General features: G+C 37.5%; 1 protein-coding gene and 1 pseudogene across 4 annotated transcripts; one reads left to right on the top strand and one right to left on the bottom strand.

The window, feature by feature from the left end:
* Positions 1-87: 87 nt before the first annotated feature.
* MPC2 (mitochondrial pyruvate carrier 2) lies at positions 88-25,543 on the bottom strand. 3 transcript variants are annotated; one of them, XM_079940012.1, is made up of 6 exons: positions 25,462-25,543; positions 24,651-24,819; positions 11,538-11,578; positions 2,654-2,738; positions 2,164-2,275; positions 88-398 (listed from the first exon to the last, which is right to left on the bottom strand). In XM_079940012.1, the coding sequence occupies exons 2-6, from the start codon at positions 24,757-24,759 to the stop codon at positions 362-364; spliced, it is 384 nt and encodes a 127-aa protein (XP_079796138.1). In that variant the 5' UTR covers positions 24,760-24,819; positions 25,462-25,543; the 3' UTR covers positions 88-361. The 3 variants fall into 3 exon arrangements, with proteins under 3 accessions (XP_079796138.1, XP_079796137.1, XP_079796139.1); XM_079940011.1 differs by lacking the exon at positions 25,462-25,543 and adding an exon at positions 25,160-25,420; XM_079940013.1 differs by lacking the exon at positions 25,462-25,543 and adding an exon at positions 25,058-25,073.
* LOC307196213 (ferritin heavy chain-like) lies at positions 10,490-11,216 on the top strand (annotated as a pseudogene). The gene has a single exon. The product of its transcript is annotated as a ferritin heavy chain-like (transcript).
* Positions 25,544-25,570: the final 27 nt, after the last annotated feature.

Raw genomic sequence — 25,570 nt, 5'->3', positions numbered from 1 at the left:
TTTCCGACTATCTTTTGACTCACTGGAATATGTGTGCTCTTAGATGTACACACTTTGGTTGACTAGAACAGAAGGAGGCCAGTGGTATGTACGAGCAGTATGATTTATTATGGACAAATAGTAAAAAAAATGTTACTAATATCCATAGATAAATTCCTTAAGTAATATGTAAAGAGACAATATTATTAAAAGTTTGCTTTATTTTTCTGTTGAATCAAGTACTATCTCCCAATTACAGTTAGAATTTATGCCTTACAAATGTTAGCACAGTTAGCATCACCTCATTGACAACTGAATAATAAATCAAACTACGTCCCAGAGGTTATGTCCACATCCAGGTTGTTAGGGTGATCAAGAACTCTTATTTGTTTGCTTTAGCTTTTAGTCCTTGGTTATATCTATAAAGAAAACAGAAAGAAAAAAATCATGAATCACAATAGATACATTTATAATAAGAAGGGAGTGGGAAGCATATTCCATCTCTTCTTTCTCTCTAGTCAAGAGGCTATACAGTTGTAAATACAATCTTCCCAGAGGCTTATAGAGAAACAGGCAGATGGGAGAGTAATCCAAGGACTTTTTTGAATCTGGTTTCCAACTGTCAAAACGTCTTAACTGACATACAGTTCCCTGTACAAAAATATTATTTTAATGTAAGAATATTTTCATTCTGGAACTGTACAAGAGTATGACAAACGTGAATATATGTATAAAGTTTACCAAAACATGGTCATCTAGAACTTTTAATTTTATACTCACAAAGCATCTTTCCTGAGAATAAAATCAATTGGGAATGGGCCTGTCTAATCACTAAAAATAAAATATAATTCTGTGATGCAGGCAGGCTACTGGGTTAGGAGGTTGTAACACTTAAAGTTTATTGAAACTAAGGACAATTTCTTCAATTATCATTAATTCAAAGAAGAATTAACCACAAAGCTACAGAGTCTTTCCCTTTTACATCACCCTGGGCTTCATTTACTATTCTTCTCAGCTGAAAATAAAGTGGAAAACTGAATAAGCACAAGAGAGAACTTATTCCATGAAGCCTACCATACCTCCTAGATTTCTCAAAAGGTCCTGATTTCAAACATTCAACAGTATTTTCCTAAGTCCTCCAGAGAGTCCAACATTTATATTTCTAACTAAATCTAATCTGCTATTGTAACCGACAGGCCAAAAATCCTTTTGTCAAACTAAACCTGAATTTCTGATATTAGAAATAATATTTCTGAATGTGACACTTAGTGTTCTCATAGTTCTACTATCATGAGTTAATAGAAGGTCAAAATGAGATGGTGCATGAGAAAAGTACTCTGTGAATAAAATCTCTGTACTAATTGAAGCTTATATTGATATAAGTAAGCCCTAAAAATGGTTGTCAGGCATTGTGTAGAATGAGTGAGTTTATTTATTCATCTATGCGTTATGTGCTAGAATATTATAAAAAGATTACAGAATTAAGCTACTAGTAAAGCTAGGGATGGTACAGATGAATGAAATTAAAATGTACTATACTCTGCAGAATAGAATGCCTTCTGAAAGTAAATTATATAGCTCAATGTTTTCTATTTCTTTACTGAAATCATTCAATTTTTTTAGTTAAAGAAAGTTGTTATTCATAACATTGTTTTGTAATTTAGGAAGGTTCTATGGTTCAAATCAAGCCAGAGCCTTCATCTAAGCTCACTGCAGAGTGTTAACCAGTCACTGACAAATAACATTAATCACTGAATTTTAAAAATTTCCAATGCTCACGGAATACATACTTTCCAATGAAACTAGCAGCCTCACTTTAAACTTCATTTCCAGTACTACATAACTATACATTTAAGTCTAACTTTATTATATTTGATTGAAAGTAAGTGATAAAAAGTTCATGCAGAAAATTACCTAATATATCCTAAATTATATATGTTATCTTATCTTAATAAAAGAGACTCTATCAAAGGGCTGTACATCTAGGTAACACACAGATTTAAAACCTACGTAATATACTGCCTAACACTTTTAACTCAAACCCCTAGGCTTTCTAGAAATGTTTAATGTCTGCTTCAGGCACATCCTGTCTTAGCATTATATATGAATCTTAAAAAAAAAAAGTATTGCCAGCCGGATGGCTTCTGAGGCAGATTTTTTTTTTTACATCTGTGGTAAGCTTACCTCCAAATACGAAAGAGCTGAGAGGCTCCGGCTGTCCCGACAAAGAAATTAACAGCAAACAGACTCCAGTTTTTGGGAATAATTACAAGTGAGTATCTTGACCAAATAAACCCTGTTGAAATACATTTTTTTTAAAAAAAAGCACAGGTACTGCTGCAATCTTATTTGAACATTTAATATTAGAGTAAAATAATTATAAATAAGACTATGACAACACAAAGTAGGACAAAGAAATGCTATAATTTGAGACTTTAATGAAGTTGCTATAATTCAGCATTTCACAAAACACTCAGTTCTTACATCAAAGGGAAATTTTTATAACCCTCCTCTGCCTTCTTTGGCTATAGTCTAATAACTTCCTAGAGATAACACTGCTAATTTCTTTCTGTGTGAGTGTGTGTATATGTATTTCAAACATGAAGCAGTTAAGTACATTGATATAAAACAAAATTATTGAATGCCCGGTATGGAAGATATTCATTTAATTTACCTGTAGCCATCAAAACAGCAGATTGGGCTGTGCTGAGTTTTTCTGCAGGTCTGGCCATGTCAGCCAATCCAGCACACACCAACCCCTGGAAATACACATTAACACATAAGAAAGAAAAAAAAGCATCATGAGTATGTAGTAATGGTTCTCAATTCTAACTAAAACACAAACTATTTCAGAGATTTTCAGACTGTAGCTATGATTTTAGTATCCATGCATTAAGAAAAAATGTATCATGACAAAAAGTTACAATGAATTCAGAAATGCTTTTTGAATTAAGTTGTATTTTGTTAATCACATTAAACAGCTTCATATATTTGAAAATCAGTAGTGTGTGTATATATTTTTTCTATAAGTATATTTGTATTTTTGTTCTATAAATGATACTTCTTTCACATAAGAATTTATATATTCTTTATGCATGTTGGGAACCACTGGTGTGGAAGATGCCTGACAGCTATTTGTATAAATTCCTCCTTTCATGTTTTTTGCAACGTTATTCTTTTTTAAAAGTGGAAGTATCAGAAAAACTCTGCTATAATTTTAGTTTGTTGGCTAGATAATTTTTCTTTAATGTCAACGTATACCTGGTCATTTCTTCTCTGGTATGTTTTTAACACTGTTTTTTATAGAATCATACCCTACCATCAGCAACACTGAGAAAGTTTAGTAATGAGTCGTCACTAGAATATTAGTTATGCTACTCTATTGCAGAGATTAGAATACATAACAGAATGATTTTTATTGATGAAAAATTCACACCTATGTAAAATAAGAGAGACTAGTAGAAAGAACCCCTACATACCCATCACCCAGTCAACAATTATTGACATTCTGCCATATTTATATCACCTCTCCTCCTCCCTTTCTCCAATTTTAAAATCAAATCCTAAATATGTCATTAGAAAATATGGTTCTAAGAAATTCATTTTCAGGTTTTTTTGAGTTTCTAAAAGATGCTCTTACATGAAAAATATAAATCAGCACAGGGTTTTTTTCTCCTAAATAGAACATATGCATACTTGTGAATTTTTACAAATTTAAACCAAATCCAAATGGTTTTGATTTAATAAAGTCAGTAGATCAAGGAAGCAATGATTCTGGCTTAAAAAAGGGGCAAATAGTTAAATACTGAAGTATAAGTAGAGGTAAATCATGACCAATACTACTTTTCTTGTTAATTTTCACCCATAGTCCTGTGATTTTCTTCCCAAATGGTTCCTAATCATCACTCTTACATTCTTCTTCCAGGTCCCAATGTACATTTTCTCCGTTGCATATCTGTTCCACTTTGGCAGGGTGGAATACTGCCGTTGTAGAGGGGAAGAAAGGGACTGATTTCTAGCATTATTCTACTCAGTCCACGTATTACTACACTGTAACAGATCTATGATGACTATAGGCTATATTCTAGCATTGTCTTTTGGAGGAAGGTAGCAGCCATGATTTTGTTTATGCTCAGAGTATACATTTTATTTTTCTGGGACATGTTAGTAATTGTGCTCTCCCACAGAGGTCTTGAGGGCCCCTCTCCCACGTTTCTTTCTCTCTCTATTTTTTTGAAATATTTGCTTTATTATCCTCTCTCTTTATATGTACATATATTTTTTTCTGACCCATTTACAAAGAAGTTGTAGACATCATGCCCTTTGACTCCCTAGTATTTTAGTGTACATTTGCTAAGAACAAGACTGTCTTCCCATTCTCTTATATACCCACAATCTAATCACAAAATTTAACATGGATAAGACACTGTTGTCTAATACACAGTGCATAGTTAAATTTTGACAACTGCCCCCAGATGTCTTTTAAAACATTATTTTTCTTGTCCAGAGTAGTTAGGTCAGGATAATACATTGCATTTGGATGTTATGCCTCTTTAGTCTTCTTCTTTTTAAATTAAATTATAGTTGATTTATAATACTATATTAGTTTCCTTTCCCGCATTTCTAAAAAAAAAAAAAAAAAAAAAAATCCCTTTCTAGGGGATTTCTAGGGGATTTCCCTGGTGGTCCAGTGGTAAAGAATCCGCCTTCCAATGCAGGGGACCTGGCTTCGATCCCTGGTTGGAGAACTAAGATCCCACATGCCACAGGGCAACTAAGCCCGCGCACCATAACTACTGAGCCTGCGCACCTCTACTAGAGAGCCTGTGTGCCACAACTACTGAGCCCATGCACCCTGGAGCCTGCACACCACAACTAGAGAGAAGCCTGCGCACCGCGACGGCGCAATGAAGAGCCTGTGCCGCAATGAAAGATCCCGCATGCCTCAATGAAGATCCCGAGTGTGTCGCAACTAAGACCGATGCAGCCAAAACAAACAAACAAACAAACAAACAAAAAAAACGCTTTCTACTTCTATACCACTCTAACCTCATGTAAATTACCTTATAAAATCTTACTGTGAATCTAATCTCTGCCATTTACTAGCTGGGTGACTTTGGTTAAGTTACATAACACATTGTCTTAAATTCCTCATGTATAAAATGAGAATATGAATAGCTACCCTTGCAAAAGAGATATATGATTAAATGAGATAATATGCTTCAAAAATATTTACCATAGTGCCTGGAAAATATTATTATTATCAACAACAAATAGTAGCTTACATCTTTAGAGAAGCAGAGATAAGGGAATATTAGTCTCTGTACCTTTTCCTGTACTTCTAGTCTCAGGGGCAGAAGGTCTGTGTTCCTATTCTTCTTTGTTATGAACTTTATTCAAATAATAGAACTGTAGAGTCAGAGAGTGTGTGGAGTATATCACAAGGTTATGTAAAATACTCCCTAACATGGGGAGAAAGTACCAATTACAGAAAGAGCCACAGTGACTTTTAAAGGGGGTCCTGTAAGTGTTTAAGAGCCTAGGCTTTGAAGTCAAATTAGAACTGAGGGTTCAAATCTTGACTCTGTCACTTACAACAGTTCTAGTTCTTTGAACCTCAGTACCTTTACACCTTTTTTCTGGTGAAGATTAAATATTAGATGATGTATTAAATAACCCAATACAGAGAGTTTGGCATCTAGTAGATTCAAGTTAGTTCTCTGTGTTTCCATCAATTAAAAACTAGTTTTCAAATGTGTGATTCTTTCTGGCACCTGGTTATCTCCACTGGGTGGAGTAAATACTCATCAGATAGTGTAAAACATTTTTTCCTTCCTTTCTTCCTCCCTTCCTTCCAATATTTTCTCCTTTAGTAAAAAAAAGTCATATGACACTTCTAGAGGAGGACTAAAAATGAAATACCATAATAGAATATTCCAATTCCAAAATGCTTAGGGATAACAAAGTTCTCAAGATTTTAAACTGCAAATTAGTCTATATAAGTAGTTCCAGCTGGAAAAGCAAGTAGATAGACATTAAAAATCTGCAGAGGTAATCTTGAAATATAGTTTGACTTATTCCTAAGGAGAACAGAAAAGAGAAAAATTAGCCACACAAAATGGTATACTGTTCAAGAGTTAACTATAACCCAGTCGGGAATTCCCTGGTGGTCCAGTGGTTAGGACTCTGCACTTCCACTGGAGGGGGCCTGGGTTAGATCTCTGGTCGGGGAACTAAGATCCCACGTGCGGCACAGAGCAGCCAAAAAAAAAAAAAAGAAAAAAAGAATATAAAACCCAGTCTGCACAAACAGACTATGAACAAAAAGAAAAAAGCTCCCTCAACTGACCTTCACATAATAGTTTCCCCAGATTAGCCAATGATATCCATTCCTTCTGTAAACAAGCTAACGATGCCCATGGCTGAATACTCATGGCTAGAGGCTATTTATTCTGTATTGCACTCATGCACTTTTGCTCTCACCAGTTGAGTTATATTTTTATCAAGTCACTGTGTTTGTCTTCAAACCTGTTTATACCAGTTTTACTCGCTACTGTAATTTACCTAATTTAATGAACTAGGTAAACAGGTGAAACACAGAAAGAGGGTTGTTATTTCTATGAAATCTAAAGTGACTGTTTTGGAAAGATTGAATAAAGGCAAGTTAAACTTGCTGTCAAATTTGGTGTGAACAAGACAGATATAAAAAGATGGGGGTGAGGGGCTTCCTTGGTGGTGCAGTGGTTAAGAATCTGCCTGCCAACGCAGAGGACATGGGTTCGAGCCCTGGTCCAGGAAGATCCCACATGCCATGGAGCAACTAAGCCCGTGAGCCACAACTACTGAGCCTGCGCATCTGGAGTCTGCGAGCCACAATTACTGAGCCCATGTGCCACAACTACTGAAGTCCATGCACCTAGAGCCTGTGCTCCACAACAAGAGAAGCCATTGCAATGAGAAGCCCGCGCAGGGTAAGGAAGAGCAGCCCTTGCTCGCGACAACTAGAGAAAGCCTTCGCGAAGCAACAAAGACCCAATGCAGCCAAAAATAAATAAAATAAAATAAAATTTAAAAGATGGTGGGGAGACATAAAAATCTAGCAGGTTTCTGTTATCATGAAAGTGTCTATGAACTTGCTCTGCTTTAAAGAAAACTAAACTGAAATCATGTAGGATGCACTATGGTATAATTCATCCAAGACAGATGATGTGGAACTCAAAACCAGTGGATCCATACACAAATCAAAGCTTTGGCCTTATAGTAAATGATTGATAAATGAATATATACTTATAATCTTTAAGTTAAAATAAAATATTTAAGGGTGTGTAGTATTGCTTTTTAGAATTATCCACTTTGACCTTTATAATTAATTATTTGGCTTCAACTGAAGTGGCTAAGAAGGATTCGACCACAGTTAAATCTCTAAAGAAGTATAGTCTAAAATTCTTAATGTACAACTTAGGTGGCTTGCAGCATCAACTGCTACGTGTCACATATAGTTTACTATAGATTAATTATTATCAAATGCTCTGGGAAAGGAAAGCATAAACTAAATATCAAAAAAAGTTTCCCCACCAGAGAACAAAACACAGAAATTTCCAGTGCTATGCTGTCATCAGGAGACTATGTATGATGTCAACATGAACTTAAAATAGATATTTTTAAAGGAGACAGTCGAGAAAGCACTTATGAGTATATAATACTGTCAATGTTTCAAAACACTGATGGACCAGATCAAAGAAACATCAAAGCTATTGGCGGGCTTCCCTGGTGGCGCAGTGGTTGAGAGTCCGCCGATGCAGGGGACGTGGGTTCGTGACCCGGTCCGGGAAGATCCCACATGCCGCGGAGTGGCGGGGCCCGTGAGCCATGGCCGCTGAGCCTGCGCGTCCGGAGCCTGTGCTCCGCGGCGGGAGAGGCCACAGCAGTGGGAGGCCCGCGTACCGCAAAAAAAAAAAAAAAAAAAAAGCTATTGGTAAAAATCAATAAACTTCTAAACTGTGGTAAATTTGGGGTCGGGGTGCTCCCAATTTATTGGAAATACATTAAGTCATTCTTATTTTTTATCAATTTATTTTTTTTAATTAAGTTTTTTTTTTTCTGTACGCGGGCCTCTCACAGTTGTGGCCTCTCCCGTTGCGGAGCACAGGCTCCGGATGCACAGGCTCAGCAGCCATGGCTCACGGACCCAGCTGCTCCGCGGCATGTGGGATCTTCCCGGACCGGGACACGAACCCGTGCCCCCTGCGTCGGCAGGCGGACTCTCAACCACTGCGCCACGAGGGAAGCCCTAAATTAACTTGTTTTGGACTATAGTTGAATTACAATGCTGTATTAGTTTCTGCTGTACAGCAAAGTTAATCAGTTATACATATACATATATCCACTCTTTTTAGATTCTTTTCCCATATAGGTCATTACAGGGTATTAAGTAGAGTTCCTTTTGCTATACAGTAGGTCCTTATGAGTTATTTATTTTATCGTTCTCACTTTTTAAATAATGGTGCTAGAAACAATATTTCAGCAATTAATTCCACTTTGCAGATATATAATTTTAAGCGTTGGTAGGGAGCAAAGAGAAAGGAAATAGTAATCTACATTTCTTAGTATTTTTTTTTAATATCACTTTTAAATGCTTAGAGTATGAGAAGAATCATTAAAGATGATATATTGAAGCTTCTTTTTTAAACTGATGGAAGCTTTTCTCAACTTATAAATCTAAAAAGAGAACTGCTCCCTAGTTCTCTGTAAAATATAGCTCCCAACCACTAATTTACTCTAATCTTGTTGCTTTATAGATGAGACAAAAGGGCGGAGACTGAACTTGCCTAAGGCCATAAAATTGAGGGACAGGTAATTCCAGTTCTAACGTTCTCAACTACTTAGATTTACAGCTGAGTTTCCGAGTTGTTCTAACAAATTAAAACAGTACATTTAAGAGAATTAAAATAGCCTACAACCCAAACAAAAAACAACTTTATTAAAACTTGGGCAAAGGGTTTAAATAGATGCTTTTCCAGAGAAAATGTAGAAATGGTCAATAAGCACATGAAAAGATGCTCAGCATAACTAATCATATTAGGTAAATGTACATCAAAACCACAATGAGACACCACTTCATACCCATTAGAATGGCTATTATAAAACAACAACAACAAAAGTAACAAGTGTTGGCAGGGATATGGAGAAATTGATTGGAACCCCCGTGAATTGCTGGTGGAAATGTAAAATAGTGCACCTGCTGTGGAATATAGTACAGCAGTTCATCAAAAGATTAAATATACTGAATTACCATATGATTCAGCAATTCCACGCGTAGGTATATACCCAAAAGAACTGAAAGCAGGTCTGGAACAGATATTGTACACCATTGCTCATAGCGGCATTATTCACACTAGCCAAAAGGTGAAGCAACCCAAGTGTCCATTAACAGATGACTGAATAAACAAAATGTGATATATACATTCAATGAAATATTCAGACTTAAAAAGGAAGGAAATTTTGACACATACTATGACATAGATGAACCTTCAGGACATTATGCTAAGTGAAATATGCCAGGCACAAAAAGACAAATACTGTATGATTTCACTTATATAAGGTACCAAGAGTAGTCAAATTCACAGATAGAAAGTGGAATGGTGGTTTCCAGGGGCTGGGGAAGAGGGAAATGAGCTATTGCTTAATGGGTTCAGAGTTTTAGTTCTGCAAGATAAAAAGAGTCCTAGAGATTGGTTGCACACTGATGTGAATGTATTCAACACGAAAAAAATGGTTAAAATGATAATTTTATGTGTATATTTTTACAGTTAAAAAAAAAAAGCCTGCAGACCAGTAGTTTTCAAACTTTAGAAGTCCTCAGAATCACCTGGAGGGCTTATTAAAACACAAATTACTGGGCTCCATCCCTATAGTTTCAGATTTAGTAAATCTGTGATGTGGCCTGAAAATCTGCATGTCTAACATATTCCTGGGTGATGCCAATGCTGCAGGTCCAGGGATGACGCTTCGAGAAGCACTGCATTAAGCCCAAACTGGCCCTTCCAACATAAAATCAATGATTTGTTATTAACAGCCATCGCAATTATTTCTTTTCAGCTAAATGAGAGCTTTAGGATGGAAACTCTAGTGTAAAAGCATTGGTCTTGGAGTCAGAAGTCCCATATTCTATCATTTCCCAAATGTTAATATATATACCCTTGGATAAATTCTTCTACTTTTTGAGAATAACTTTCCTTGCCTCTATTTTAGTGTTAGTATCTGAAGTTCTCATACTAAATTAATAACAAAAGTTAATTTGGGGGTGTTCTAATTAATTTAAAGTTTTACATAGTCACAAAATTTTAGAATGAAGTTTCATGTTCCTAGGGCCCATAATTATAAGCTTTTTGATAACAATACGTTCCCCAAAGGGCTCTCACCTATCTAATGAGTTCAGAAAAACTAAAGTAGGTAGTAGGATTTATGCAGTAAAACTGATACATCTGGCCACAGTCCTCGCGGAGAGTCGCCGCGGTTTCTTGCTTCAACAGTGCTTGGACGGAACCCGGCGCTCGTCCCCCGCTCGGGCCGGCCGCTCAGAGCCAGCCCTCGCCACCACCTCACGGCGCCCTCCGACCGCCCCAAGGTCCCCGCCGCCGTTACAGCGCCGCGCAGCCACCGCCACTGTTTCACCTCAGCCGCCCGCCATGACGGCCGCGTCCCCTTCACAGGTGCGCCAGAACTACCACCGGGGCTCGGAGGCCGCCATCAACCGCCAGATCAACCTGGAGCTCTACGCCTCCTAAGTCTACCTGTCCATGTACTATTTTGACCGCGATGATGTGGCTTTGAAGAACTTTGCCAAATACTTTCTTCACCAATCTTGTGAGGAGAGGGAACATGTTGAGAAACTGATGAAGCTGCAGAACCAACGGGGTGGCCGAATCTTCCTTCAGGATATCAAGAAACCAGATCGTGATGACTGGGAGAATGGGCTGAATGCAATGGAATGTGAGCTACACTTGGAAAAAAGTGTGAATCAGTCACTACTGGAACTGCACCAACTGGCCGCGGAGAAAAATGACCTCCATTGGTGTGACTTCATTGAGACTCATTATCTGAATGAGCAGGTGAAATCCATTAAAGAATTGGGTGACCACGTAACCAACTTGCGCACGATGGGGGCCCCCGAATCTGGCATGGCTCAGTATCTTTTTGACAAGCACACTCTGGGATATAGTGATAATGAGAGCTAAGCCTTAGGCTGGCTTCCCATAGCCACAGGGGTGACTTCCCTGGTCACCAAGGCAGTGCATGCATGTTTGGGTTACCTTACCTTTTCTGTAAGTTGTATCAAAATATCTACAAGTCCTTTCCTTAGTACCATTCCTTCAAATAAAGTAATTTGGTAACCCCCCCCCCAAAAACCCTGATACATCTGAGAGTATTTGTATAAAATTACTTCAAGACGTACCATGAACATTTAAAAGTACATCCTTCAGAAAAGTTACTTCAAATTAATAAGCTCCTTTAAAGAATATCTTTTTCAGTAGCTTCTGCAAAAATTCAAGACTTACCCATTTCATAATTGGAGCCCAGAAAAATATTGTTTTGGGACCTGAAAATAAAAAATGAAAAATTTAGCAATAAACCAACTATTTTCAATATGTCTTTTAATAGCCATCACCACATTTCAAAAACTCAAAGGTTTATCAATCCATTTCTAATAATTTTTACTATGCTTTCTGCATACTTTGTATTTAAGTTAAAATTTAGAGAGTCACCACACTATCAATCTTTCATACAAGTTGCTTTGATCTCCTTGTCAATTATTTGTATTTTTGTGAACTATTAAAATTAGCTAAAGTATAATGGAGATGGTTTCGGAAACCATTCCTAACGTTTTGCCTTGAACATGGAACTTAATGTTATTTCACTTTAGGATAATCTTCAAGTTGAGGAAATGACAAATTATGGAATTTTGGTGATACAAGCCACAGTAGATATTTTCTATTAGTTTCTGGCTGCAGTGGGTCTTCATTGCTGCGTGCAAGCTTTCTCTAGTTGCAGCGAGCTGGAGGGTTACTCTTCATCGTGGTGCGTGGGCTTCTCACTGCGGTGGCTAAGCACAGGCTCTAGGCGCGCGGGCTTTAGTAGTTGCAGCACGTGGGCTTGGTAGTTGTGGCACGTGGGCCCTAGAGCACGTGGGCTTCAGTAGTTGCGGCTGTGGGCTCAGTAGTTGAGGCGCGCCGGCTCTAGAGCACAGGCTCAGTAGTTGTGGTGCACGGGCTTAGTTGCTCTGCGGCATGTGGGAGCTTCCTTGACCAGGGATCGAACCCAGGTACCCTGCATGGCAGGCAGATTTTCAACCACTGCGCCACCAGGGAAGTCCCAGATATTTATATATTCACTAATTCTATTAATATTTATTATTATAAATGACATGTCACCACGTATTCTAGTAAAACTTCTTATAAAAATTCTATATATTCTAGTAAAAAATTAATGAACCTAACTTTAAAGGGCACATGAGAAAGTGGAAAGCCTAGATTTGTAAGCTCCTTAATAGCAGGGTCCTTGTTTTAGTTATCCTGGTACTCATCTGCCTCGTGCAAAATGTTCAATAAATGTTGACAGTATTGAAAACGACTATGGTTTCTTAGATAACCTAGAATTTGAGAAGCATGATGTTTCAGAGCTGGAAGGAAACCCAGAGATCATCTAATCTAAATCCTTCATTTTACCAATAAGGCTCAGAGAAGTTCCATAACCTACTCCAGTCATGCGGCTAGTAAGCCCAGAATTGTAACTAGAACCTAAGTCTTCTAACTCTTAAACTTGTGCTCTTTAACCACATAACATAACTGTGCCCACTTGTAACTCTTCCAAATTATATGTCTCTTTTAACCTTCCAGGGGATACAGTGACAGGAGAGAAACAGACTTTGTCCATGGTAATTTAAAAGCTAAATCCAATACAAATTAATATGGTATGTATGCTCTCAACACACTGGATCAACAAAAGACATTTATTTCTTAACACAAAAATTAATCAATTTCACATAAGACAACAGTGATTTTAAGCAAATTCGAAATTAAAAAATCTAATTATAATTTATATTCTAATTATATAATTATAAATCTAGTTGTATTATTTCTCCCTTAATATTCCACTTTACTTTTTAAGAATAAATAGTTTTTATGGATCACAAAAATCACATCTAAAATGGCATCATCACCCAAATATAACACATTTATTTCTCTTCATCTACTCCCAGTAATATTTCTCAAATAGCACCAGCAGGTAAAGATGGATTTATCCAATTTCCCCCCAGTGGGTGAGCATTCACTGTCATTAATAATCAAGGAATGTTTCTGTTCACATACACATAAATAACATTTAAAAGATAGAATTGACTCAAACCTATTATTTAGGAACAAAACAAAAGATAATGAAATTGAAAAAGCATGGAGCTAAAAAAAAAGTAAAAGCACATAGCTAAGTTAAGATCCAGTCATAGTTGTAGGTTTAATTTGCTGCAAAGAAGACCACTCATTCATTCACCCATAATAATTACTGCATGCTTTACAGTGTTGTAGGCACTGGGGATGCACTGGTAAATAAAACACAGTGCTGGCTTTAAAGGACCTAAGCACAAGCTACTAGTCCCCTTATTTGGCCTTACTTGGCCTTATCTGGCTAACTCCTAATATCCTTCAAAAACTCATTGAAGGTTTCATCTCCTCAAGGAAGCCTTCTTTAACATCTCCAGGTTAGATTAAATGCTCCTTCTCTGAACTCCCAAAGCAGCCTGTCTATTCTTCTAGTTTTCTGCACTTAACAATTAAACTGATCTATTTACGCATCTGTCACTTTAATCAGGCAAGGTCTAGAAGTCAAAGCCTGTTTCTTAGTTTTTCTTGACAAATAATATTTTTGAACAGAATTGAATTGGATTAACCATATCCAGGAGAGATGCTAATCAACGCTACTCAAATTTTAGGTTTGACCCAGATTTGCCTTGACACCGCTTCATCCTCAAGGCTGGGATTTCAGGGACATCAGGTTCCCTTTACATCAGGGAACTGGTACTAGACTTTCACTCATTAGTTACTCTACTCTTAGACCATGATACTTCCCTTTTTGGCTCCTGAAAATTCTTCCCATGAGTCTGATGCCATAATGCACTAATCCTATAAGTCAATCTTTTCAAACTCTGGTTATTTTAGTTTGAGTTTCTGAGATTCCTATCATCACACCTGGTTTATTTTTCTTTATCATATACAAAGCCGCAGGGTCATATGCAGTATCAATTACCAAGTTTATTTTTTATCCCTGCATGAAGCTTGGCTTCATCTCTCAAGGGTAAGCCAATACATTGTTTTCGTCTCCGGCTTTGGATTCCCCAACAGACTCCTCTCTTCATATTTCAAAACTCATGCTTCCTCTTCTGCCACCCCAAAAGCTGTTTCCTGAGCAATGCCTCTAAGGTTCTGGTTTCTTTACGAGCTGAAATGGTTGACCCTTTAGGGTTAATGAACGTCAAGCTTTTCAGTAGGTTTGCCTGGTAACTAATTTACTCAACTGCTCTGAGCTAGGTGATAATATTAAAATAAAAACCGCCCTTCTCCCACACAACTGAACCAAACAAAAACTTCGAACATGAAATTATGTTTGCCAGAACATGGGCCAAAGAGAACTTTAAATATTTTATTTAGTGCATAATTTTAAACTATAAAACAAAGCCTAAATTAGTTTAACAATTGGTAAGCACTGAATTTAAAAACATCAGTAGCAAATATATATTAATAAGACATTCTAAATTTCTAATTTTTTCTGAAATATCAGAGGATGCTGACACCTGACACAAATAATTAGGGTTGGAGATCTGTAAGTGCAAACAAGCAGTGTTTTCTTCATTGTTAAAAAAAGGAAAAAATAGCTAGTAATACCCATGATCATATAATAGGTTAACAACATATTTTAAAGAAAACTTATTTTAGTTCACCCTTCCATTTTATCTTAGCTAATCATTTTCTACCTTAAAAGTAAAGAAGTCAAATAAATATAGACGTGTATGAATTCAGGAAGAGAGGTTATCTTCTTGAAAACAGCAATCAGTCAATAATGGAAATGGTAATGAGGAAACATCCCAACTGATTTTGACATTTAAAATGTAAAGTTTAAAAACATTTGTTTATTTAAGTATAGTTGATTTACAATGTGTTAGTTTCAGGTGTACAGAAAAGTGATTCAGTTATACATATATAACTATATTCTTTTTCAAATTCTTTTCCATTTTCAGGTTATTACAAGATATTGAACATAGTTCCCTGTGCTGTACAGTAGGTCCTTGTTATTTACCTAAAACAAAAAGTTTTGACAAAAACATATTTGGAAACAGGTATCACATAAACAGTGAGAATATAATGTCACATTGTCTTTCTAGACCTGGGAAAAATAGTTTATGTTCTACAATGACATAGCTATTCTCACTGGAGAGCATTAAAAAAATGAAGTCATTAAATAATCATGATACCTGAAGTGATTATAACACCTTAAAATCAAGATAAGCATAAGTATAAATAGAGTATCTAGTTAACATTCATTACGATGAATGAAAAAACTTGATTAGGCATAAATTTTAAATTACTGAAAATATATCGAATAAAAAGCAGCTCTTAAGAAATTTAATTTGAAGTCCAAGATGAGGGAAATGTGTCCCCATCAGATATAAATATACATTCCTTTAGACAAAGAATTAACTAACAATTAACACATTTTCATCTTGTTTCTTATAAGTCCACTCTTGGAGGTTGGAAAAGGCCTCAAATGCTGACTATTTAAAACGATGAATTATACAGCAAAACAAACATATGGCTACAAAAGGGGAGAGGAAGGCGGGGAGGGACAAATTAGGAGTATGGGATTAACAGATACAAACTACTATACATAAAATACATGAGCAACAAGGATTGACTGTAAAACTATGAACTATTTTCAAGCATAACAAAAAATACGAATAATAATATAATGGTCATTTTCTTTTGTGTTGTTATATGTTTTTCTGATTTTTAAAGTGAAACTGATGTTTTCTAAAGTTCAAACTTTCATGGAAGAATTTGAAAAATTCTGCAAGGGAATATCACAACCAAATATGTAAGAGACATAAGAGACCTACATTTTCAAACAAATTAACAAATCTAGTTGCCTTGTTGAACTTTGATGAACCTATTAATAAAACAATGACATAATTTTACTTCCTAATTTCCTTACCTGAGAGGAATGACTGCTAATGAAATACTTTATAAATTCTACCCAGAAAGTATGTCATTTATTGTACGTATGATTCTCTTCCTAGGGAAAGACTTCCTTCTTGGAACAGAATAAGTAACTTTTACACACATGCAAACGTACACATATACAAATATTGAATTGAGGTGCTCCCAATGTTAAGAATAAAGTTCTTACTGAATGTTGTCCACTACTCCACCGAATCCCTTTCATACCATTTCTCTTCGGTTTACTGCTTTCAACATCCCTCAACTTTCCTCTAACATTCCTTGTATTAAGCAAGTCCATCTGTTTGCTATCATGTAGCCAGCTACTTACAAATTCACACAGATATTGACAAAGATTACTCATTTTTATTTGTGCTAAAGCTAGTTCTGATTTCATACCGAGAACATGACGGGGCTACCGTTTTAGAGCCAAGCAGTCTTTATATCTCGTGGAAGGCCCTGGAAAGAGCTCACTCAAATAGCACCCAGAACGTCATAGGTGTATAATGATTTTTAAAATGTTGATTTTAAACAGGCTTTGGTGAAAATGCCAAAGAAAAATAACAGGTGAAGTGACTAGCTATGATAGCCAATATGCATTTTAGGGTTGATACATTTTAAATTTATACATTTCTTCAGTAACAAAGAATCAATGACTTCTAGATTTAGAAAGACTGTTGAAATCATCTAGTTCAGGCATTCATTTTATAAATCAGGTAAATGAGGCCCAGAGAGGTAAAATTACTTACATAAAATACATAGCACAACAAGGATAAAAACTTAGATCCCTAAAACCTAATCTAACAATAATTATATAGTCTTCCCTGATGAAATCTGAGTTTCTTGAAGCCTCTGAAACTAAGAAAGGTCCTAGCAGAAATACCAAATTGTAGACTATTACAGCTAGAAAGAAACTTAAAGAAAATCCAAATTCTTCTACTTTTATACATGAAAAGAAAAGGCACTTAAAAGTTAAGTAATGTGTCTCATATTCAGATAGTTCCAGATACAGCAAGGACCAGAATACAGGCCTCTTTGATCTCAGTCCTCTTTCTGCTATGCCAGACCACACTTTAAATGTATTTCACACTCTCTCATAGACAAAATTAATATTATTACATGACTTGGAAATAAGAGATAATTTTTTTTAAACTGAAGTATAATTGATTTACAATCTTGTGTCAGTTTCAGGTGTATAGCAAAATGATTCAGTTTTATATATATAAAACTGAATATATATATATTCTTTTTCAGATTCTTTTTGCTTATAGATTATTACAAAATATTGAGTATAGTTCCCTGTGCTATACAGTAGGTCCTTGTTGGTTATCTATTTTATATATAGCAGAGTGTATATAACAAACGATTTATAGCTTCTCTTAGGGCTTGCTTCTCCTTTAGTACATCTAGTGAATCAAATTAGATGAGGCATGAACAGTCTTAACTTCTTAAAATTAGTTTAAGATCAGGTTAGTGGGCAAAAGTTATGTTAAGTGTCACACTAACAACTACAACAAGGATTGTATTACTTTTATGATCTCTTCTGAGAATACAAAATCTCTGTGGCTAGGGATTTTAATTTTATTCATTAAAATATCTCAAATGCTAAAACAGTATCTAATATACAGCAAGCCCTCAAAAAATATTAAATAATTCAACTTTCTTGGAGCTAACTAGTTTAAAGATCTTCTATTTTTCATCAATATCTTACAATTGTATTTGAAATCCCAACTTTCCATTTTGGTTCTCATTCCTTAATTTTAAGGTAACAGAGGTTATAACTGTAAAAAATAATATATGTATATTTACATATTTAGTGTATATATTTAAACATAATATACATTAACAATATGTCTAAGAATATATTTATATAGAGAAATGTATTATACATGGTATATAATACAGATATATTTAATATGATATAGATATCTAGATGTCTATCCTAGACTGGCATTAAAATTCTTCAGATAATCTCTGTAGGAAGAAAATGTTCTAACAGAGACGCTAAATAACCATGTTAATACATAACTGTGTGGGTTTCTACACTGGTTATTTATTTGATCCCCATTTGGCTTTATTTACATAAAATAAAACAAAATATTCTCTGAACTAAGTTATATTAAACTATCTAGTATAACATCAATTCCCTGAGCATTTAATTTTGAATTTTTTTGATAAAGATATTCCCTTATGAACACTGTTAATAATGGTTCATTTAGTATGTTTTTATTTTAAAAAATATTCTCTAGGTCTGTAAGATAAAGAGGAAAAACCAATTCTCTTACCTAGGAAAAATGAAAATATCCCTGTTATGAAGATCTTAAAGTAACTTTTCCCATAAGCCTTCCCAGAGAGAACGCCATGCAAAGTAGAGAATATTCTCAGCAACAGCAAACTAAACACTGCGACATGTTTCATAGAAGTATTTTTTCAACAGTTCTTCCACTTAAGCCAAAATGTAATTCAATATAAGCAAAGCTATGGTAAGCAAAAATTATATGGCTCAGATAGCTGTTTTCTGGGCTGACTTAATTGAAGGATAGTTTTTATTTATTTATTTTTATTATTTATTTCTTATTTAATTCCGTTTTTTCCCCCAGTTCTATTGAGATATCTCTCTCTCTTTTTTTTTTTTTTGCTACACCACGTGGCTTGTGGGATCTTAGTTCCCCAACCAGGGATTGAACCCGGGCCATGGCAGTGAAAGCACCAAGTCCTAACTACTGGACCTCCAGGGAATTCCCGAGATATAACTCTTTAGAGACTCTCTGGACTCTTTAGGGCTGAGGTCTCCTAACTTCTTTTGAACACATTGCCCCATCAGTTAAAAAAAATTTTTTTTGAGCATACATCCCCTATATACAGTGCATATATATACATATATATAAATTAATACATATAGACTCCATAGAGTTTAGTTGTGTACAGATATTCCTTGATTTATGATGGGGTTACATCCCAATAAATCCATTGAAGGTTGAAAATATCATAAACTGAAATTTTTTTGGGCCTCTCACTGTTGTGGCCTCTCCCGTTGCGGAGCACAGGCTCTGGATCCGCAGGCTCAGCGGCCACGGCTCACAGGCCCAGCCGCTCCGCGGCATGTGGGACCCTCCCGGACCGGGGCACGAACCCGTGTCCCCTACATCAGCAGGCGGACTCTCAACCACTGCGCCACCAGGGAAGCCCCATAAATTGAAAATTTATTGAATACACCTAACTTACTGAAGTATCATAGCTTAACCTAGCCTACCTTTAACATGCTCAGGACACTTATAGCTTACAGTTGGGCAAAATCATCTAACACAAAGCCTACTTTATAATAAATTGTTGGATATCCCATGTAATTTATTGAATACTATACTGAAAAACAGAATGGCTATAGGGGAGCAGAATGGACGTACTGATTGTTTACCGCATGATTGACTGTGAGTTGTGCCTCGTTGCTGCCGCCCAGCAACATGAGAGCACTGTACCACATATCACTAGCCCAGGAAAAGATCAAAATTCAAAGTACAGTATCTGGGCTTCCCTGGTGGCGCAGTGGTTGCGAGTCTGCCTGCCAATGCAGGGGAAACGGGTTCGTGCCCCGTCCGGGAAGATCCCACGTGCCGCGGAGCGGCTGGGCCCGTGAGCCATGGCCGCTAAGCCTGTGCGTCCGGAGCCTGTGCTCCGCAACGGGAGAGGCCACAACAGTGAGAGGCCCGCGTACCGCAAAAAAAAAAAAAAAAAAAAAAAAAGTACAGTCTCTACTGAATTTGGATTGCTTTTGAACCATCTTGTAAAGTTGAAAAATCTTAAGTCTAACCATCGTAATAAAGGGACTATTTATACATACATATATATATGTGTACTAATTTATTTTTATATTGTAAACTTTAAAAAGATAAAGTAATAGTAAGTATTAATAGAAGTCCTCTTGTTTTCTTCCTACATTCCAATGTTTCATTTTGTGCACGCTTTGGGATGATTCACCCCATTTTGGAGCTCATACATACAAAGGAATGACATTCCACTAATAATTTTTTTCCCCAACTAAGCTTTTAAGTAAACACTGGGCAGCATGACTTCAAGGTTATTTCTTTGAACAAATATCTAGAGGGTAGTTATGCAGCTGGTTAGTGTCGAGTCAAATACTTTTATAGTCAGGAGATGGTGGGGGGACTGACGTATCTTATGAGAACTGAACTTACTAGGACACACATTTGGTTAGAACTCTATTCTTTTTCTTTTTTTTTAAACATCTTTATTGGAGTATAATTGCTTTACAATGTTATGTTAGCTTCTGCTGTATAACAAAGTGAATCAGCTATACATATACATATATCCCCATATCCCCTCCCTCTCGCGTCTCCCTCCCACCCTCCCTATCCCACTCCTATAGGTGGTCACAAAGCACCGAGCTGATCTCGCTGTGCTACGCTGCTGCTTCACACTAGCTATCTATTTTACATTTGGTAGTGTATATATGTCAATGTTACTCTCTCACTTCATCCCAGCTTACCCTTCCCCCTCCCCGTGTCCTCACATCTGCGTCTTTATTCCTGTCCTGCCCCTAGGTTCGTCAGGACCAATTTTTTTTTTTTTTTTTTTTTTTTTTGCGGTAAGCGGGCCACTCACTGCTATGACCTCTGCCGTTGCGGAACACAGGCTCCGGATGCGCAGGCTCAGCGGCCATGGCTCACGGGCCTAGCCGCTCTGCGGCATGTGGGATCTTCCCGGACCGAGGCATGAACCCGTGTCCCCTGCATCGGCAGGTGGAATCTCAACCACTGCGCCACCAGGGAAGCCCTACTGTTTGTAGATTTTTTGATGATGGCCATTCTGACCGGTGTGAAGTGATATCTCATTGTAGTTTTGATTTGCATTCCTCTAATGATTAGTGATGTTGAGCGTCCTTTCATGTGTTTGTTGGCAATCTGTATATCTTCTTTGGAGAAATGTCTATTTAGGTCTTCTGCCCATTTTTTGATTGGGTTGTTTGTTTTTTTGATATTGAGCTGCATGAGCTGCTTGTATAGTTTAGAGATTAATCCTTGGTCAGTTGCTTCATTTGCAAATATTTTCTCCCATTCTGAGCCTGTCTTTTCGTTTTGTTTATGGCCTCCTTTGCCACGCAAAAGCTTTTAAGTTTCATTAGGTCCCATTTGTTTATTTTTGTTTTTATTTCCATTTCTCTAGGAGGTGGGTCATAAAGGATCGTGCTGTGATTTATTTATTATTATTTTTTAAAACATCTTTATTGGAGTATAATTTCTTTAAAAATATGGAATGCTTCACAAATTTGCATGTCATCCTTGCACAGGGGCCATGCTAATCTTCTCTGTATCATTCCAATATTAGTATATGTGCTGCCGAAGCAAGCTCTGATTTATGTCATAGAGTGTTCTGCCTATGTTTTCCTCTAAGAATTTTGTAGTGTCTGGCCTTACATTTAGGTCTTTAATCCATTTTGAGTTTATTTTTGTGCATGGCGTAAGGGAGTGTTCTAATTTCATTCTTTTACATGTAGCTACCCAGTTTTCCCAGCACCACTTATTGAAGAGGCTGTCTTTTCTCCATTTATACAATGGAGAATTTATACAATTCTTGCTTCCTTTATCAAAGATAAGGTGACCATATGTGCGTGGGTTTATCTCTGGGCTTTCTATCCTGTTCCATTGATCTATATTTCTGTTTTTGTGCCAGTACCATACTGTCTTGATTACTGTAGCTTTGTAGTACAGTCTGATGTCAGGGAGCTTGATTCCTCCAGCTCCGTTTTTCTTTCTCAAGATTGCTTTGGCTATTCAGGGTCTTTTGTGTTTCCATACAAACTGTGAAATTTTTTGTTCTAGTTCTGTGAAAAATGCCATTGGTAGTTTTATAAGGATTGCACTGAATCTGTAGACTGCTTTGGGTAGTAGAGTCATTTTCACAATGTTGATTCTTCCAATCCAAGAACATGGTATACCTCCATCAGTTTGTATCATACTTAGTTTCTTTCATCAGTGTCTTACAGTTTTCTGCATACAGGTCTTTTGTCTCCTTCCGTAGGTTTATACCTAGGAATTCTATTCTTTTTGTTGCAATGGTAAATGGGAGTGTTTCTTTAATTTCTCTTTCAGATTTTTCATCATTAGTGTACAGGAATGCAAGAGATTTCTGTGCATTCATTTTGTATCCTGTTACTTTACCGAATTCATTGATTAGCTCTAGTAGTTTTCTGGTAGCCTCTTTAGGATTCTCTATGTATACAGAACACTATTCTTACTCTACAGAAGTAGATCATTCTGTGCCAGAGACAATATGTAGATAAATGGATGATGAAGGCCACAGGTCTAACTCTATATATAATGCAATATTCTACTCTAATATATATTTATATAAAAACATATTCTTGTAACCTGTCTCAACGTACTTGTCAATGATACAATGAAATATCAAAAATTTAGCCTTGCATATTACCGTAAAAACCTCCAGTATGTGAATCTACTCTAATGTTTAATATAATGATTCAATAACATACTATTATGCAAAATAGTACGCAAAATCCTTGAATATTCACTCTGATGACTCTTGGAACAATAATCAGTATTTCCTCAGATTTTATTGAATACTTATGAATCAATCAACAGTTATATTTTTCATGTTTCTTCATTTCTACAATTGGTGTGCCTACCCTACAACATTTTAATCACAAATCATTTTGCAGTGATAGGTATTCTTACTCTGCATATTGGTGAAAAGCTTAATAAGAGGATAGGTATTCTTACTCTGCATATTGGTGAAAAGCTTAATAAGAGGGAACTAACACCAACATTTGTTGAGAGTCTACGTGCAAACACTGCTACATGTTTTACAGACAATACATCACTTAACTTTCATAGCAATCCTTAAATGGTGATAATTATTATCCCCATTTCATAGATTAGAACTAAAGTTTGGGGTCAAGGTCACACAGCCAAGATTCAAATCCAGGTCAGTATGGCTTCAAAGCCTATGCTCCTTCCATTACTCTGAAAAAAAGGGTTACGATAACTGAACTAGTCCAAGAGTATCCAGATAAAATGCACAATCTACTAACAAATCTCAAATGAAAGATAATTCCTTTTCATTATAAAAGTCGAATAAAGTATTATAAAGAATGATTATACGTGGTTAAAGCCAAGGTCTTGCAAAATATCACTATAAAACTACCCTCCAATTCTGTTTTAAAGTAGTTTAAAGTTGCTCCTCCTCTATCCTGTCTTTATCCTACAACCCAAACACAGAGCTTAAGAGGGTCAGGGTTGACTACACAGAATTCAGTTGAGTCTGAAGCCCAGATTATTACAGAAGCATTGCCCAATTCTCCCTCCTGAAAATCTCTGCCACAAAACACAGCACAATTCCAAAAATTGCGTGTTAAAAGAACCAAAAGGCAAATAAACTAAATAAGCCTCTTCATCAATAAAAACCTCTCTTTAAAGATCAATTTTATAAGGGGTAAACTACTGCAACAAGTAATATTATACTAAAGTATAATTCCAAGACACAGTTCACCCCATTATCAAACTGGAAATTAGATTTAGTAACCATCTCACACTCCCAAGAGCTTCTTCATAGTCAGATATGTGGGGAGACAGAGTTGGAAGAATTGGGATCTTCCAGTTTCTTAAAGAATTATTTTTTTCAACCACAAGAACATTGTTTTCCAATAGATTAAAGAGAGAGCTAACATTTACTGAGCATTTATGAAGAATCAAACACATACGTTATCTTTAACTCTCACATCGATCACATTTTACAGAAACTAAGATCTAGGATTTCGCCCAAGGTCACATCGATAGTAAGCAGCAGAGCAGAATTTAAAACCAGGTCTGTCCACACAAAAAGGTCCAGGGAGAGCTTGTTCAGTAGTAATTTCATAAATAAGGATAGACTTAAACAAACTAGACCTATGGGGCAAGGAATGACACTGACTCAGAAACCGGTTAACACTTCTGCAGGCCTGTCAGCTGGAGCTGAAGGAAGTATGACCTTTACTCCAAACCCTCCAGGGCGGAAAGACAGCTCTTCTCCGCGTGGGTCAATATACCACTACTCATGGAGGGAAAGAGGAGAGAATGAGGTTTCCTGGTGGCCCAGACCCTTTCTTGGCCGCAGAAATGGAGAAGGATCAAACCCAGAGGCCCGGTCAGGGTCTGAGTTGTGCCTAAGGGAAGGGGTGCGACAAAGGTCGCAGACTTGAAAATAACGAGTTTATGAGAGATGCTGGAAAAGAAAACATGAAAAGCAGGGAGCATGGAAAAGTACACGGATTCACTTGAGGGAAGGGGGTTGGGGCTGTGGGTGATGCCTCCAGCAGCAGAGTTGTCAGTGGGCCTCAAAACGGAGGGAAGGGACAGGGATGGAAGGTCTCGGTGGGAGCCACTCTGGGTTCATTACCTGCCGGGTGGTTGTACAATGGCCTCAGTTTCTCAGGCAGCAGAAGCTCCACTTTATCAAGGACCCGGTGGTAGGTGGCCAGCAGGCCCCGGGCGCCGGCGGCTGACATTTCTGCGGACGAGTGATCGTGGGCAGCCAGGTAAGGCAGCGGCCGTGTGCTCCTCCCTAGCTGGCAATGAAGGGCAGCTCGTCACTTTCCCCTGTCTCAACGCCTCTCAACGCCTCGCGCCCTCCTCTCCCCCAAGGCAGCTCAGCCTGCTCCCCTGTGAACCACCCGGCGGCCCGCGCCTAGAGAAGATTGTGGGGGCGGAGACTCTGCGACGGCCCGCCCCCAGCCCGCCTCCTGGTCTCCGACTGCCTAGAGGGAGGAGGAGTCACGGAAACAGGTGGTAAACGGACAGCCTCACCGAGTCAACCCGGCGCCCTACCGGGAGCGCGCTTGCGCAAGCAGAGCGACCCGCGGTGACTGGCCCGCCCCGGGGCGTGGGCGGGGTCCAGACCAAACCTACAATTTCTTCTTCCTGGCCCGGAGGCCATGTTGGAGAAGGGAAAGTGAAGCTGCACCGGCGCTAATCCCCTTTCACTTTGGTTAAGGAGGCCCCTAGATAAAATGGGCTTTTCGGGCCTTCCATGACCCGACTAAAGATGACGCCGCACAACTCTGTTCCTTCCTTTGGAATGAGACTCGTGAGCGCGAGACTTCCGATTTCAGCTTCTTCCGTCTGTATTCCTCATTTATCCAGAGTATTAAGGATTTGACTAGAGTGGTCTGAACCCACTTTTCTAGGGTAAGGGCAGCCCTGGCACACACCTGCCTCAGTCTCCAGGGTGGTCGTTATCTCGCGAGAAAGTCTTGAAAGGGAGGGTGTCGAGAATGAGGAGAGGGAGGAGTCGAGGCCGCCTCCGCCTCCTCCACCTCC

This window comes from Stenella coeruleoalba (genome assembly GCF_951394435.1).
Source record: "Stenella coeruleoalba genome assembly, chromosome: 1".
NCBI lineage: Eukaryota > Metazoa > Chordata > Mammalia > Artiodactyla > Delphinidae > Stenella > Stenella coeruleoalba.
The sequence above is the reverse complement of the archived record's forward strand: the minus strand, read 5'-3'. Positions and strand labels throughout refer to the sequence as shown.

What these genes read in the sequence shown, in the direction of transcription:
- MPC2 (XM_079940012.1), bottom strand. Translation starts at nt 24,759, where the DNA reads ATGTCAGCCGCCGGCGCCCGGGGCCTGCTGGCCACCTACCACCGGGTC. An exon ending in ATTGTACAACCACCCGGCAG is followed by an intron (nt 11,579 to 24,650) that starts GTAATGAACCCA and finishes TTTTATTTTCAG; the next exon opens with GTCCCAAAACAATATTTTTC. An exon ending in CAGCTCTTTCGTATTTGGAG is followed by an intron (nt 399 to 2,163) that starts GTAAGCTTACCA and finishes TTTTCTTTATAG; the next exon opens with ATATAACCAAGGACTAAAAG.